The sequence below is a fragment of the Salvelinus alpinus genome, chromosome 29, assembly GCF_045679555.1.
Source record: "Salvelinus alpinus chromosome 29, SLU_Salpinus.1, whole genome shotgun sequence".
NCBI lineage: Eukaryota > Metazoa > Chordata > Actinopteri > Salmoniformes > Salmonidae > Salvelinus > Salvelinus alpinus.
The window spans coordinates 16,880,125-16,896,750 of NC_092114.1; the positions used below are offsets into that span (position 1 = coordinate 16,880,125).

The following is a 16,626-nucleotide window of genomic DNA, read 5'->3' on the forward strand; positions in this document are numbered from 1 at the left end:
AGAGAGACCTGGGCCCGGTTATAACCCACCTATCTAGAGAGACCTGGGCCCGGTTATAACCCACCTATCTAGAGAGACCGGGGCCCGGTTATAACCCACCTATCTAGAGAGACCGGGGCCCGGTTATAACCCACCTATCTAGAGAGACCGGGGCCCGGTTATAACCCACCTATCTAGAGAGACCGGGGCCCGGTTATAACCCACCTATCTAGAGAGACCGGGGCCCGGTTATAACCCACCTATCTAGAGAGACCTGAGGCCCGGTTATAACCCACCTATCTAGAGAGACCTGAGGCCCGGTTATAACCCACCTATCTAGAGAGACCTGAGGCCCGGTTATAACCCACCTATCTAGAGAGACCGGGGCCTGGTTATAACCCACCTATCTAGAGAGACCGGGGCCCAGTTATAACCCACATATCTAGAGAGACCTGGGCCCGGTTATAACCCACCTATCTAGAGAGACCTGGGCCCGGTTATAACCCACCTATCTAGAGAGACCGAGGCTGTTATAACCCACCCATCTAGAGAGACCGAGGCCCGGTTATAACCCACCCATCTAGAGAGACCGAGGCCCGGTTATAACCCACCCATCTAGAGAGACCGAGGCTGTTATAACCCACCTATCTAGAGAGACCTGGGCCCGGTTATAACCCACCCATCTAGAGAGACCTGGGCCCGGTTATAACCCACCTATCTAGCGAGACCTGGGCCCGGTTATAACCCACCTATGTAGAGAGACCGGGGCCCTGTTATAACCCACCTATCCAGAGAGACCGAGGCTGTTATAACCCACCCATCTAGAGAGACGAGGCTGTTATAACCCACCTATCCAGAGAGACCGAGGCTGTTATAACCCACCCATCTAGAGAGACCGAGGCTGTTATAACCCATCTATCTAGAGAGACCGAGGCTGATATAACCCACCCATCTAGAGAGACCGAGGCTGTTATAACCCACCCATCTAGAGAGACCGAGGCTGTTATAACCCACCCATCTAGAGAGACCGAGGCTGTTATAACCCACCTATCCAGAGAGACCGAGGCTGTTATAACCCACCCATCTAGAGAGACCGAGGCTGTTATAACCCACCCATCCAGAGAGACCGAGGCTGTTATAACCCACCCATCCAGAGAGACCGAGGCTGTTATAACCCATCTATCTAGAGAGACCGAGGCTGATATAACCCACCCATCTAGAGAGACCGAGGCTGTTATAACCCACCCATCCAGAGAGACCGAGGCTGTTATAACCCATCTATCTAGAGAGACCGAGGCTGTTATAACCCATCTATCTAGAGAGACCGAGGCTGTTATAACCCATCTATCTAGAGAGACCGAGGCTGATATAACCCATCTATCCAGAGAGACCGAGGCTGTTATAACCCATCTATCTAGAGAGACCGAGGCTGATATAACCCATCTATCTAGAGAGACCGAGGCTGATATAACCCACCCATCTAGAGAGACCGAGGCTGTTATAACCCATCTATCTAGAGAGACCGAGGCTGTTATAACCCATCTATCTAGAGAGACCGAGGCTGTTATAACCCACCCATCCAGAGAGACCGAGGCTGTTATAACCCATCTATCTAGAGAGACCGAGGCTGTTATAACCCATCTATCTAGAGAGACCGAGGCTGTTATAACCCACCCATCCAGAGAGACCGAGGCTGTTATAACCCACCCATCTAGAGAGACCGAGGCTGTTATAACCCACCCATCCAGAGAGACCGAGGCTGTTATAACCCACCCATCCAGAGAGACCGAGGCTGTTATAACCCATCTATCTAGAGAGACCGAGGCTGTTATAACCCATCTATCTAGAGAGACCGAGGCTGTTATAACCCACCCATCCAGAGAGACCGAGGCTGTTATAACCCATCTATCTAGAGAGACCGAGGCTGTTATAACCCATCTATCTAGAGAGACCGAGGCTGATATAACCCATCTATCCAGAGAGACCGAGGCTGATATAACCCATCTATCTAGAGAGACCGAGGCTGTTATAACCCATCTATCTAGAGAGACCGAGGCTGTTATAACCCATCTATCCAGAGACCGAGGCTGATATAACCCATCTATCTAGAGAGACCGAGGCTGATATAACCCATCTATCCAGAGAGACCGAGGCTGTTATAACCCATCTATCTAGAGAGACCGAGGCTGTTATAACCCATCTATCTAGAGAGACCGAGGCTGTTATAACCCACCCATCTAGAGAAAACAAGGCTGTTATAACCCACCCATCTAGAGAGACCGAGGCTGTTATAACCCACCCATCTATCTAACAGCTGCTCAGGCAGTAATAAAACCATTATAATATATATATATATATAATCCAGTCTGAGAACCTCACACACAAAGAAATGCCACCCAGCAACACATTTGGTGGCGCATTGTAAAAAAGCCTGCATGCAAGAGCACACACACAGAAAACACTGAAATGTTCACAATGCTCTGCCAAATGAGTCTGTGTCCACAGGGGGGCAGCACTAGCCTTAATATGTAGACCACACAGACAGCTACTGTACATCACTAGACCACACAGACAGCTACTGTACATCACTAGACCTCACAGACAGCTACTGTACATCACTAGACCACACAGACAGCTACTGTACATCACTAGACCTCACAGACAGCTACTGTACATCACTAGACCTCACAGACAGCTACTGTACATCACTAGACCACAGACAGCTACTGTACATCACTAGACCTCACAGACAGCTACTGTACACCACTAGACCACACAGACAGCGAGAGAGAAGAAAAAGCCAAAACAGAATCACTCAAACTATCCCCAGACAAGAGAGAGTAAGAGAGACCTGCCAAGTACATCATCAAGGACCTGAGCCAAGGCCTGTTCACCCCACTACATCTAGAAGATCATCAAGGACCTCAGGAAACCCGAGCCAAGGCCTGTTCACCCCACTACATCTAGAAGATCATCAAGGACCTCAGGAAACCCGAGCCACGGCCTGTTCACCCCACTACATCTAGAAGATCATCAAGGACCTCAGGAAACCCGAGCCACTACATCTAGAAGATACTCAAGGACCTCAGGAAACCCGAGCCACGGCCTGTTCACCCCACTACATCTAGAAGATCATCAAGGACCTCAGGAAACCCGAGCCACTACATCTAGAAGATACTCAAGGACCTCAGGAAACCCGAGCCACGGCCTGTTCACCCCACTACATCTAGAAGATCATCAAGGACCTCAGCCATTAAATATAGAAGGAGACAGTACAGGTGCATCAAAGCTGGGACAGCGAGACTGATTAAAACAGCTTCTATATTCAATAACTTTTTTTTTTTTTATTACTTAACCTTAGTCACTGTTACTATCCGGCTACCACCCGGTACCCTGCCCTGGCCTGTCACTGTTACTATCCGGCTAGCACCTGGTACCCTGCCCTGGCCTGTCACTGTTACTATCCGGCTACCACCCAGTACCCTGCCCTGGCCTGTCACTGTTACTATCCGGCTACCACCCGGTACCCTGCCCTGACCTGTCACTGTAACTATCCGGCTACCACCCAGTACCCTGCCCTGGCCTGTCACTGTTACTATCCGGCTACCACCTGGTACCCTGCCCTGGCCTGTCACTGTTACTATCCGGCTACCACCTGGTACCCTGCCCTGGCCTGTCACTGTTACTATCCGGCTACCACCCGGTACCCTGCCCTGGCCTGTCACTGTTACTATCCGGCTACCACCTGGTACCCTGCCCTGGCCTGTCACTGTTACTATCCGGCTACCACCCAGTACCCTGCCCTGGCCTGTCACTGTTACTATCCGGCCACCACCCGGTACCCTGCCCTGACCTGTCACTGTTACTATCCGGCTACCACCCAGTACCCTGCCCTGGCCTGTCACTGTTACTATCCGGCTACCACCTGGTACCCTGCCCTGGCCTGTCACTGTTACTATCCGGCTAGCACCTGGTACCCTGCCCTGGCCTGTCACTGTTACTATCCGGCTACCACCCAGTACCCTGCCCTGGCCTGTCACTGTTACTATCCGGCTACCACCTGGTACCCTGCCCTGGCCTGTCACTGTTACTATCCGGCTACCACCTGGTACCCTGCCCTGGCCTGTCACTGTTACTATCCGGCTACCACCCGGTACCCTGCCCTGGCCTGTCACTGTTACTATCCGGCTACCACCCGGTACCCTGCCCTGACCTGTCACTGTTACTATCCGGCTACCACCCGGTACCCTGCCCTGGCCTGTCACTGTTACTATCCGGCTACCACCCGGTACTCTACCCTGGCCTGTCACTGTTACTATCCGGCTACCACCCAGTACCCTGCCCTGGCCTTAGTCACTGTTACTATCCGGCTACCACCTGGTACCCTGCCCTGGCCTGTCACTGTTACTATCCGGCTACCACCTGGTACCCTGCCCTGGCCTGTCACTGTTACTATCCGGCTACCACCTGGTACCCTGCCCTGGCCTGTCACTGTTACTATCCGGCTACCACCCGGTACCCTGCCCTGGCCTGTCACTGTTACTATCCGGCTACCACCCGGTACCCTGCCCTGACCTGTCACTGTTACTATCCGGCTACCACCCGGTACCCTGCCCTGGCCTGTCACTGTTACTATCCGGCTACCACCCGGTACTCTACCCTGGCCTGTCACTGTTACTATCCGGCTACCACCCAGTACCCTGCCCTGGCCATTAGTCACTGTTACTATCCGGCTACCACCCGGTACCCTGCCCTGGCCTGTCACTGTTACTATCCGGCTACCACCCGGTACCCTGCCCTGGCCTGTCACTGTTACTATCCGGCTACCACCCAGTACCCTGCCCTGGCCTGTCACTGTTACTATCCGGCTAGCACCTGGTACCCTGCCCTGGCCTGTCACTGTTACTATCCGGCTAGCACCTGGTACCCTGCCCTGGCCTGTCACTATATCCGGCTACCACCCGGTACCCTGCCCTGGCCTGTCACTGTTACTATCCGGCTACCACCCGGTACCCTGCCCTGACCTGTCACTGTTACTATCCGGCTACCACCCGGTACCCTGCCCTGGCCTGTCACTGTTACTATCCGGCTACCACCCGGTACTCTACCCTGGCCTGTCACTGTTACTATCCGGCTACCACCCGGTACCCTGCCCTGGCCTTAGTCACTGTTACTATCCGGCTACCACCCAGTACCCTGCCCTGGCCTTAGTCACTGTTACTATCCGGCTACCACCCGGTACCCTGCCCTGGCCTGTCACTGTTACTATCCGGCTACCACCCAGTACCCTGCCCTGGCCTTAGTCACTGTTACTATCCGGCTACCACCCAGTACCCTGCCCTGGCCTGTCACTGTTACTATCCGGCTAGCACCTGGTACCCTGCCCTGGCCTGTCACTGTTACTATCCGGCTACCACCCGGTACTCTACCCTGGCCTTAGTCACTGTTACTATCCGGCTACCACCCGGTACTCTACCCTGGCCTTAGTCACTGTTACTATCCGGCTACCACCTGGTACCCTGCCCTGGCCTGTCACTGTTACTATCCGGCTACCACCTGGTACCCTGCCCTGAACATTAGTCACTGTTACTATCCGGCTACCACCCAGTACCCTGCCCTGAACATTAGTCACTGTTACTATCCGGCTACCACCCAGTACCCTGCCCTGGCCTGTCACTGTTACTATCCGGCTACCACCTGGTACCCTGCCCTGAACATTAGTCACTGTTACTATCCGGCTACCACCCAGTACCCTGCCCTGAACATTAGTCACTATTACTATCCGGCTACCACCCAGTACCCTGCCCTGGCCTGTCACTGTTACTATCCGGCTACCACCCAGTACCCTGCCCTGGCCTGTCACTGTTACTATCCGGCTAGCACCTGGTACCCTGCCCTGGCCTGTCACTGTTACTATCCGGCTACCACCCGGTACCCTGCCCTGGCCTGTCACTGTTACTATCCGGCTACCACCCAGCTACCCTGCCCTGAACATTAGTCACTGTTACTATCCGGCTACCACCCGGTACCCTGCCCTGGCCTTAGTCACTGTTACTATCCGGCTACCACCCAGTACCATGCCCTGGCCTGTCACTGTTACTATCCGGCTACCACCTGGTACCCTGCCCTGGCCTGTCACTGTTACTATCCGGCTACCACCCGGTACCCTGCCCTGGCCTGTCACTGTTACTATCCGGCTACCACCCGGTACCCTGCCCTGGCCTGTCACTGTTACTATCCGGCTACCACCCGGTACCCTGCCCTGAACATTAGTCACTGTTACTATCCGGCTACCACCCAGTACCCTGCCCTGGCCTTAGTCACTGTTACTATCCGGCTACCACCCAGTACCCTGCCCTGAACATTAGTCACTGTTACTATCCGGCTACCACCCAGTACCCTGCCCTGGCCTTAGTCACTGTTACTATCCGGCTACCACCCAGTACCCTGCCCTGAACATTAGTCACTGTTACTATCCGGCTACCACCTGGTACCCTGCCCTGGCCTTAGTCACTGTTACTATCCGGCTACCACCCAGTACCCTGCCCTGGCCTGTCACTGTTACTATCCGGCTACCACCCAGTACCCTGCCCTGGCCTGTCACTATCCGGCTACCACCCGGTACCCTGCCCTGAACATTAGTCACTGTTACTATCCGGCTACCACCCAGTACTCTACCCTGGCCTTAGAGACCCTATGTACATAGTCATTGAACAAGGTTCACTGTAATAATGTTTACATACTGTTTTACTCACTTCATATGTACATGCTGTATTCTAGTCAAGGCTCATCCTATATAACTACTGGTGTACACACCTTTTCTATTCATATACTGTCAATACGGTCTTTACACATTATATATACAGTGGGGAGAACAAGTATTTGATACACTGCCGATTTTGCAGGGTTTCCTACTTACAAAGCATGTAGAGGTCTGTAATTTTTATCATAGGTACACTTCAACTGTGAGAGACGGAATCTAAAACAAAAATCCAGAAAGTCACATTGTATGATTTTTAAGTAATTAATTTGCATTTTATTGCATGACATAAGTATTTGATCACCTACCAACCAGTAAGAATTCCGGCTCTCACAGACCTGTTAGTTTTTCTTTAAGAAGCCCTCCTGTTCTCCACTCATTACCTGTATTAACTGCACCTGTTTGAACTCGTTACCTGTATAAAAGACACCTGTCCACACACTCAATCAAACAGACTCCAACCTCTCCACAATGGCCAAGACCAGAGAGCTGTGTAAGGACATCAGGGATAAAATTGTAGACCTGCACAAGGCTGGGATGGGCTACAGGACAATAGGCAAGCAGCTTGGTGAGAAGGCAACAACTGTTGGCGCAATTATTAGAAAATAGAAGAAAATAGAAGAAGTTCAAGATGATGGTCAATCACCCTCGGTCTGGGGCTCCATGCAAGATCTCACCTCGTGGGGCATCAATGATCATGAGGAAGGTGAGGGATCAGCCCAGAACTACACGGCAGGACCTGGTCAATGACCTGAAGAGAGCTGGGACCACAGTCTCAAAGAAAACCATTAGTAACACACTACGCCGTCATGGATTAAAATCCTGCAGCGCACACAAGGTCCCCCTGCTCAAGCAGGCGCATGTCCAGGCCCGTCTGAAGTTTGCCAATGACCATCTGGATGATCCAGAGGAGGAATGGGAGAAGGTCATGTGGTCTGATGATTCAAAAATAGAGCTTTTTGGTCTAAACTCCACTCGCCGTGTTTGGAGGAAGAAGAAGGATGAGTACAACCCCAAGAACACCATCCCAACCGTGAAGCATGGAGGTGGAAACATCATTCTTTGGGGATGCTTTTCTGCAAAGGGGACAGGACGACTGCACCGTATTGAGGGGAGGATGGATGGGGCCATGTATTGCGAGATCTTAGCCAACAACCTCCTTCCCTCAGTAAGAGCATTGATGATGGGTCGTGGCTGGGTCTTCCAGCATGACAACGACCCGAAACACACAGCCAGGGCAACTAAGGAGTGGCTCCGTAAGAAGTATCTCAAGGTCCTGGAGTGGCCTAGCCAGTCTCCAGACCTGAACCCAATAGAAAATCTTTGGAGGGAGCTGAAAGTCCGTATTGCCCAGCGACAGCCCCGAAACCTGAAGGATCTGGAGAAGGTCTGTATGGAGGAGGGGGCCAAAATCCCTGCTGCAGTGTGTGCAAACCTGGTCAAGAACTACAGGAAACGTATGATCTCTGTAATTGCAAACAAAGGATTCTGTACCAAATATTAAGTTCTGCTTTTCTGATGTATCAAATACTTATGTCATGCAATAAAATGCTAATTAATTACTTAAAAATCATACAATGTGATTTTCGGGATTTTTGTTTTAGATTCCGTCTCTCACAGTTGAAGTGTACCTATGATAAAAATTACAGACCTCTACATGCTTTGTAAGTAGGAAAATCGGCAAAATCGGCAGTGTATCAAATACTTGTTCTCCCCACTGTATATATATATATATATATATTCCGGTCTCGGACATTGCTTGCTCTGATATTTCTTAATTTATTAGTATTTTTCATAGATCATTATTTTTTTATTATTGCTAGATGCACTGTTAGAAACACAAGCATTACACTGCACCTGCAATTACATCTACCAATCTGAGTACGAGACCAATAAATGTTGATTTGTTTGTGTGTGTGTGTGTGTGTGTGTGTGTGTGTGTGTGTGTGTGTGTGTGTGTGTGTGTGTGTGTGTGTGTGTGTGTGTGTGTGTGTGTGTGTGTGTGTGTGTGTGTGTGTGTGTGTGTGTGTAGTAATCTGTTCTAAACTGCAGAATCACATCTTATAAACAGCAACACAAGTTAGACATTTTCACAGCTGTCCAGGAAGCAGGCCAATGTGACATAGACACAGCTCTAATCCACACAAGCCATCCGGCTCTACACTACACACTGACACGGTTACAAAATATCAGCAGCATTACCAAGCCAATACGCCATTGCAGTTGACAAGGCTATAAAAAAATTAACGCCGAAAAGTGTAGCCATGCCATAGACATGCCTTGATAGCAATACTGCTGTAAAATATCATAACAGTATGTTTAAATACAGTACTATGATGAAGGATGATTCTCTTTGGTTGTCTTCGTTTTGGAGATGGACGCAATACGATGGAAATCTGTGAGACTTGGAAACAAGGAGATGGAGAGGAAAGAAGGATATGAAACAAGGAAATGAGGAGAGGAAAGAAGGATATGAAACAAGGAGAAGACATTCTATTTCCAGTTCAGAGAGAGAAAGTGGGAGGAGCCAGTGGCAGTGACACACCCACACACTTTAAAATGTGAGTTTCAGTCCCAAAACCAGTCTAACAGTCTTAAATAAAACCTCTCTCTCACCAAGGAAACGCAGTAGCCTACCTGCACACCTAACCTACACATTACTACAGGGAGAAAGAGGAGAGAGTGAGACAGAGGGGAGAGAAAGAGAGTAGGGAGAGAAGGGGAGAGCGAGAAGGGGAGAGCGAGAGAGAGAGAAGGAGAGAGAGAGAGAGAGAGAGAGAGAGCGAGAGAGAGAGCGAGAGAGAGCGAGAGAGAGAGAGCGAGAGTAGGGAGAGAGTAGGGTGAGAAGGGGAGAGAGAGAGCGAGAGTAGGGAGAGAGTAGGGTGAGAAGGGGAGAGAGAGAGAGAGAGTAGGGAGAGAGTAGGGTGAGAAGGGGAGAGAGAGAGAGAAGGGAGAGGAAAGAGAAAGCTAAAACAGAATGACTCAAACTATCCCCAGACAGACATTATAAGGCACTCAGAGACCAGCACTAGTATCTCCCCAACATGATTTCACTCCAGAGCCAAAGATCACACAGACAATCCCTCGTCCCCGACAGCCATAGTAACAGCGTAGAGAAATAATTCTCTCTCTGGTTTCACTCTGGCTGCATCCTGCTTTTCTGTGGTCTGATTGGCTAAATGTGTGTGCTGTGTCCTCAGGTTGGAGCTTTGAGTTACTGTTTTTCGGGGGGAAAACAGAGTCTGGTTTCTTCATATATACACAGAATAGGACAGAATGAGGAGGTACGTCTGATCTTTCAGTGTATCTGTATGTAGATCAGGGGCCCAGAGCTCACTGCCCTCTCTGGAGGGATCTGAACTGAAACCCTTCGGGGTCCCAGGGTTAATCCCAATCAGCCCATGCTGCCAATGGAGACGGTATCATAGCAACCATACCCTCACACCCAGCCTCTAACCCCCTCAGAATAAACAAACCGTGTAAAGAGACTGACTAAGGAACAGACAGATTACAAAACTAATCAAATACAAAACTGCAGACAACTGAAGACAGATTGTGGACTACAACTGAAGACCACAACTACAGACAGATTGTAGACCACAACTACAGACAGTAGACTACAACTACAGACAGTAGACTATAACTGCAAATCTTTATAACCAAACTACAATGTAAAAACCAAACTAACTAGCTTAGAAATTTCCTATAAACCAAACTACAACTCTACAACCCAACTACAACTCTACAACCCAACTACAACTCTACAACCCAACTACAACTCTACAACCCAACTACAACCCAACTAAACTACAACTCTACAACCCAACTAAACTACAACTCTACAACCCAACTAAACTACAACTCTACAACCCAACTAAACTACAACTCTACAACCCAACTAAACTACAACTCTACAACCCAACTAAACTACAACTCTACAACCCAACTAAACTACAACTCTACAACCCAACTAAACTACAACTCTACAACCCAACTAAACTACAACTCTACAACCCAACTAAACTACAACTCTACAACCCAACTACAACTCTACAACCCAACTAAACTACAACTCTACAACCCAACTACAACTCTACAACCCAACTACAACCCAACTACAACCCAACTACAACCCAACTACAACCCAACTACAACCCAACTACAACCCAACTACAACTCAACTACAACCCAACTACAACTCAACTACAACTCAACTACAACTCAACTACAACTCTACAAACCAACTACAACCCAACTACAACCCAACTACAACTCTACAACCCAACTACAACTCTACAACCCAACTACAACCCAACTACAACTCTACAACCCAACTACAACTCTACAACCCAACTACAACTCTACAACCCAACTACAACTCTACAACCCAACTACAACTCTACAACTCTACAACCCAACTACAACTCTACAACTCAACTACAACTCTACAACCCAACTACAACTCTACAACCCAACTACAACCCAACTGCCAGATAAGAACAGGAGTTCTGGTGTTGCTAGGCAGGGATCTGGTCCAAGCAGACGCCAGATATCTGAAGCTGGAAACTCCTGAGAGATTAGACAGGTAATCCTATTGGACAGTCTGAAACACCCCCTCCACAGACACAAACAGTCAGTCATACCACATCTCCTGCTCCATATGGGGCATAAAAGGACAAACATCAGAGAAAGCGAAGGTGAAAAGGAGGTGAGGGAGGGACTCACCGTGAGTGGGGCTAAGCGCCATGTTCCCAGAATTCAAAGCTTCATCAAAACGCCCATATATCGTCTGTAACCTGTAGACAAGAGACGGGAAATGTCAGAATACACACATCTGCATGCACACACACACACACACACATAAGTGTAGCACATACCGGTACACCTGTTTGCAACACACACACCATCCTCAATGTCAAGGTTGACATGAAAAACATGAAGACCAGAGCAAAAACACACGTGAGTGTGTGTGTGTGTACACACACACACCGTCCTCTTGGCAGTCAAACCCTTTGACAGCTTAGCTCTCCTGATTTCTGATGATTAGCGTAGTGCCAGGCTCCTCAGCTGCATAGCATTTCCACACCGCTCAACAATTAGCCGACATTAGCATTTTCATATTGATTTATGCTCTGAATTAGCATAGCATAGTGTAGCCTAGCCGTTATCCAAATAAGAGTAGCAGTAGCATTTCCATGTGGGATGATTAATGGGTCGGAGTGTTGCTACGTAGCGTAGCGGTAGCTCCCATACTAGTGTCACACGAGTCCTCTGCTCTTTGTATCCAACATGGTGCAGTGGCTCACAGAGACGGAGTGAGGGAGGGAGAGAGGGAGCGAACGAAGAAGGGAGGGGGCAAAAGAGGGAGGGGGAACGGGGGAAGAAAGAAACAGGAGGAGACAAAGTCATACTACACGGCGAAGCACCACCCTTTGGAAAAGGTTCAATCTCAGGCTTTGAGTGTGTTTTGCATGACGTGAGAAAACATTACTTTTTTAAACTGCTCTAATTACGTTGGTAACCAGTTTATAACAGCAATAAGGCACCCCGGGGGTTTGTGGTATATGGCCGATATACCACGGCTTACGGCTGTATCCAGGCACTCCGTGTTGCGTCGTGCTTAATAAACAACCCTTAGCCGTGGTATATTGGACATATAACATACCCCCTCGTGCCTTATTGCTTAATCATGACAGTCAAACGAGTTCAATCGACATCCAGTGATGGAAAATGATCTGGCGAGTTTAATAAAAGGTGAATTATAAAACATAAATCAACCTAAAACATTACCTCAGTTTAATATGCTGCTTGTGTTCCCATATCAGCTACAAATAGAACTCCAGGTTTTGCTCATCTAGCTAGTTAGCTACAGCAGGTTCTACCATTTCACAATAGCCTAGAATCACTAGTTATTACTTCTAAACAAAATACCTTTTTTGGGTGGATTCAGTCACAGTCACTGAGATTATATTTGGTTATCAATGCAAAATAGGTTACTTTGACAAATGGCCTATAGACCAGATCAAGGAACCAACAGACAACAGTGCCTCCACGGCTACGGAAGGAATGATACGGTGCTTATCAATATTCAGGTAGTACAAAAGTATGTCGGCCATCAAAAGTATTGGGCCATCAGGATTGCCACCAATGCTCTTTATAGGACACATCACTGCACTCCTCTGTAAATTGGTCATCTCTATATACCCGTCGCAAGACCCACTGGTTGATGCTTATTTATAAAACCCTCTTAGGCCTCACTCCCCCCTATCTGAGATATCTACTGCAGCCCTCATCCTCCACATACAACACCCATTCTGCCAGTAACATTCTGTTAAAAGGTCCCCAAAGAACACACATCCCTGGGTCGCTCCTCTTTTCAGTTCGCTGCAGCTAGCGACTGGAACGAGCTGCAAGGATGAGGGCTGCAGTAGATATCTCAGATGGGGGGAGTGAGGTCTAACACTCAAACTGTACAGTTTTATATCCATCTCTTCATTCAAAGACTCAATCATGGACACTCTTACCGACAGTTGTGGCTGCTTTGTGTGATGTATTGTTGTCTCTACCTTTCTTGCCCTTTGTGCTGTTGACTGTGCCCAATAATATTTGTACCATGTTTTGTGCTGCTACCATGTTGTGTTGTTGCCATGTTGTTGTTATGTTGTGTTGCTATCATGCTGTGTTGTCATGTGTTGCTATGTTGTTGTCTTAGGTCTCTCTTTATGTAGTGTTGTGTTGTCTCGTTGTGATGTGTTTTGTCCCATATTTATATTGTATGTTTTTAATCCCAAGCCCCCGTCAACGCAGGAGGCCTTTTGCCTTTTTGTACGCCGTTATTGTAAATAAGAATTTGTTCTTCACTGACTTGCCTAGTTAAATAAAGGTTAAATAAATATAAAATGTTGAATGCCGGAGTGTATTTTGTGACGAAAAAACACCATTGCAACGCTACACTCTGTACCTTCCATCTCCGTAGTGTGGATTCCCTTTCCATAACCTCCGACAGGAAAAACACACACAGAGGGGGGGGGGGGGGGGCTTTGGCGCTGCCAGCACAGGGAACGAAAACTGCCGCTCCCTCTTTATCTCAGCATATTTACTCCCTCTGTCTCTCCTTTATTTTCCTAAGAATGTCACATTTATCATAGATATCCCTCCTCCCTCTCCTCTTCCTCTCATTTCCTCCCTCCCTCCCCTCCTCCCAAATCGACAGAACCCCCCCACCCAGCCAACTCGTGGACCCGAGCCAGCGACCTCTCGTCCTAACCACCAGGCCACCCCCATCCAAGACTATCCCCACCCCTCCACCATCGTTCCTCACCCTTCACCTCCACCATCGTTCCTCACCCTTCATCGCCACCATCGTTCCTCACCCTTCATCTCCACCATCGTTCCTCACCCTTCATCTCCACCATCGTTCCTCACCCTTCATCTCCACCATCGTTCCTCACCCTTCATCTCCACCATCGTTCCTCACCCTTCATCTCCACCATCGTTCCTCACCCTTCATCTCTACATCGTTCCTCACCCTTCATCTCCACCATCGTTCCTCACCCTTCATCTCCACCATCGTTCCTCACCCTTCATCTCTACATCGTTCCTCACCCTTCATCTCCACCATCGTTCCTCACCCTTCTCCATCTCCCCATCATTCCCTCTCTGCACAGCATTCACATAGCATGCAACATGTTAATCATTCTCACAGACAGAGAGAGAGCAAGAAGGCAGAAAGACAGACGGAGAGAGAGAGAGAAGGCAGAAAGAGAAGACAGAGAGAGAGAGAACAAGAATGTAAGCTTTCTGCCCATATCAGATATGTCTATGTCCTGGGAATTTTTTTGGGTTACTCACAACCGCATGCTAATCATATTAGCCTACTTTAGCTCAACCATCCCGCAGGGAGGGACCAATCCCGTAGAGGTTAAGAGTGATATTAACAAGATTAAATTAGCAAAAAATATATAGGTAATCAAATTGTACAACTGAAGATCAACACAGGAGGAAAGGATTAGTCTTTTAACTCAAACTCTGTCAATGTTAATCATGCTAGCTAGCCAAATTCAAATCTGTCAGCTAGCTTACTGTCTAGCTCCAACTGTTTACTGGTGGTAACCATAGCAACGTGGTCACTGGGGCAGCACTAGCAGAGGTGAAGGCCACCATGAGGAGAGAGCCTTACCACAGCTCTTGAGGAGGTAAAGGCCACCATGAGGAGAGCCTTACCACAGCTCTTGAGGAGGTAAAGGTCACCATGAGGAGAGAGCCTTACCACAGCTCTTGAGGAGGTAAAGGCCACCATGAGGAGAGAGCCTTACCACAGCTCTTGAGGAGGTAAAGGTCACCATGAGGAGAGAGCCCTACCACAGCTCTTGAGGAGGTAAAGGTCACCATGAGGAGAGAGCCCTACCACAGCTCTTGAGGAGGTAAAGGTCACTATGAGGAGAGAGCCCTACCACAGCTCTTGAGGAGGTTAAGGTCACTATGAGGAGAGAGCCTTAACACAACTCTTGAGGTAAAGGTCACTATGAGGAGAGAGCCTTACCACAGCTCTTGAGGAGGTAAAGGTCACCATGAGGAGAGAGCCTTAACACAGCTCTTGAGGAGGTAAAGGTCACCATGAGGAGAGAGCCTTACCACAGCTCTTGAGGAGGTAAAGGTCACTATGAGGAGAGAGCTAGAGCAGGTAAAGGAGTTGTCTGTCATCAAGAGGGTTCTACAGCACAGAGAACAGACTGTAGAGACTCCTAGAGTGAAGCTGCAGCCCCTCACCACCCCCAACACCCCCATGCCGCACTGGACAGAGGACCACCCAGACCCCTACCAGACCACTGCACCACCAAGGAGCCCCAGGCCCCGAGCAGAGCCAGCGCACCCCACCCATCACCAGAGCATCACCACCTCAATCGACTTCGCAAGACTGGACCGGGCCCAGTCTACTACCCCGCACCAGACCAGACAGGGCCCCCCCTCCACAGGGCCCCCCCCCTCCACACACCTCTGTCAATAGAGGCAGAGACTCTGGAGGATCATTTGGTACAAGTTTGAACTACACATTCTAATTGATCCCCTCAAAATTGGTAAATATCACATTTGGATGAAACAGAAAAAAGAGAGAAAAAAATACTGACAGAAAAAGATGTGTTCCTTTGCACAATATATATCCCCCCTCAGAATCCCATATTACTCAGAGGAGATCTTCCCCACCCTTGAGGAAGAGACGTACCATTTCCAGACCCAGGGAAATGTGCTCATCTGTGGGGACACAAATGCACGCACAGAAACACTACCTGATCTAACGAGCACACGAGGGGACAGCTTTATTACAGGCCATACTGTTTCTAACTGTCTTAATCTCCCCCATAGAAACAACAGTGACAGCACCATCAACAAAACCCGGATAGGATCTGTTGCAGCTCTGTAGAAGCCTGGGTCTGTATTTTGTCAATGGTAGGTTACAGGGACTCTTTGGGGAGATTCAACTATTGCTCACAGCACAGTGATTACAGACATTGACCCTTTCTCTCTCAGCACATTCACTGTCAAGTCACTAACACCTCTGTCTGATCACAGCCTAATTACCTTGTTCTTCAAAAAAACAGACATGGAAACAACCACACATTCACAGCCCAGTAAGCTGTACAACCAGTAACCAAAATATCCAAACACTCACAGTAAAGAAGGCATAGATCTAGCAGTATAAAACGAACTACAGTTGAAGTCAGAAGTTTACATACACTTTAGCCAAATACATTTAAACTGTTTTTCACAATTCCTGACATTTAATCCTAGTAAAAATTCCCTGTCTTAGGTCAGTTAGGATAACCACTTTGTTTTAAGAATGTGAAATGTCAGAATAATAGTAGAGAATTATTTATTTCAGCTTTTAT

The 16,626-nt window shown here is 48.6% G+C and overlaps 1 protein-coding gene across 22 annotated transcripts in view; it reads right to left on the reverse strand.

Moving 5' to 3' along the window:
- The window catches only part of LOC139559151 (CLIP-associating protein 2-like), a 136,647-nt gene that overhangs the window by 78,643 nt on the left and 41,378 nt on the right, over window positions 1-16,626 (reverse strand). For 20 of the 22 annotated variants that reach the window (XM_071374911.1, XM_071374910.1, XM_071374900.1 and 17 more), the window contains exon 7: window positions 11,465-11,535. In XM_071374911.1, coding sequence (XP_071231012.1) covers window positions 11,465-11,535 — 71 coding nt within the window. Of the gene's footprint in view, window positions 1-11,464; window positions 11,536-11,616; window positions 12,239-16,626 lie in introns of those variants that run through there. The other 2 variants (XM_071374916.1, XM_071374915.1) reach the window with 2 other exon arrangements.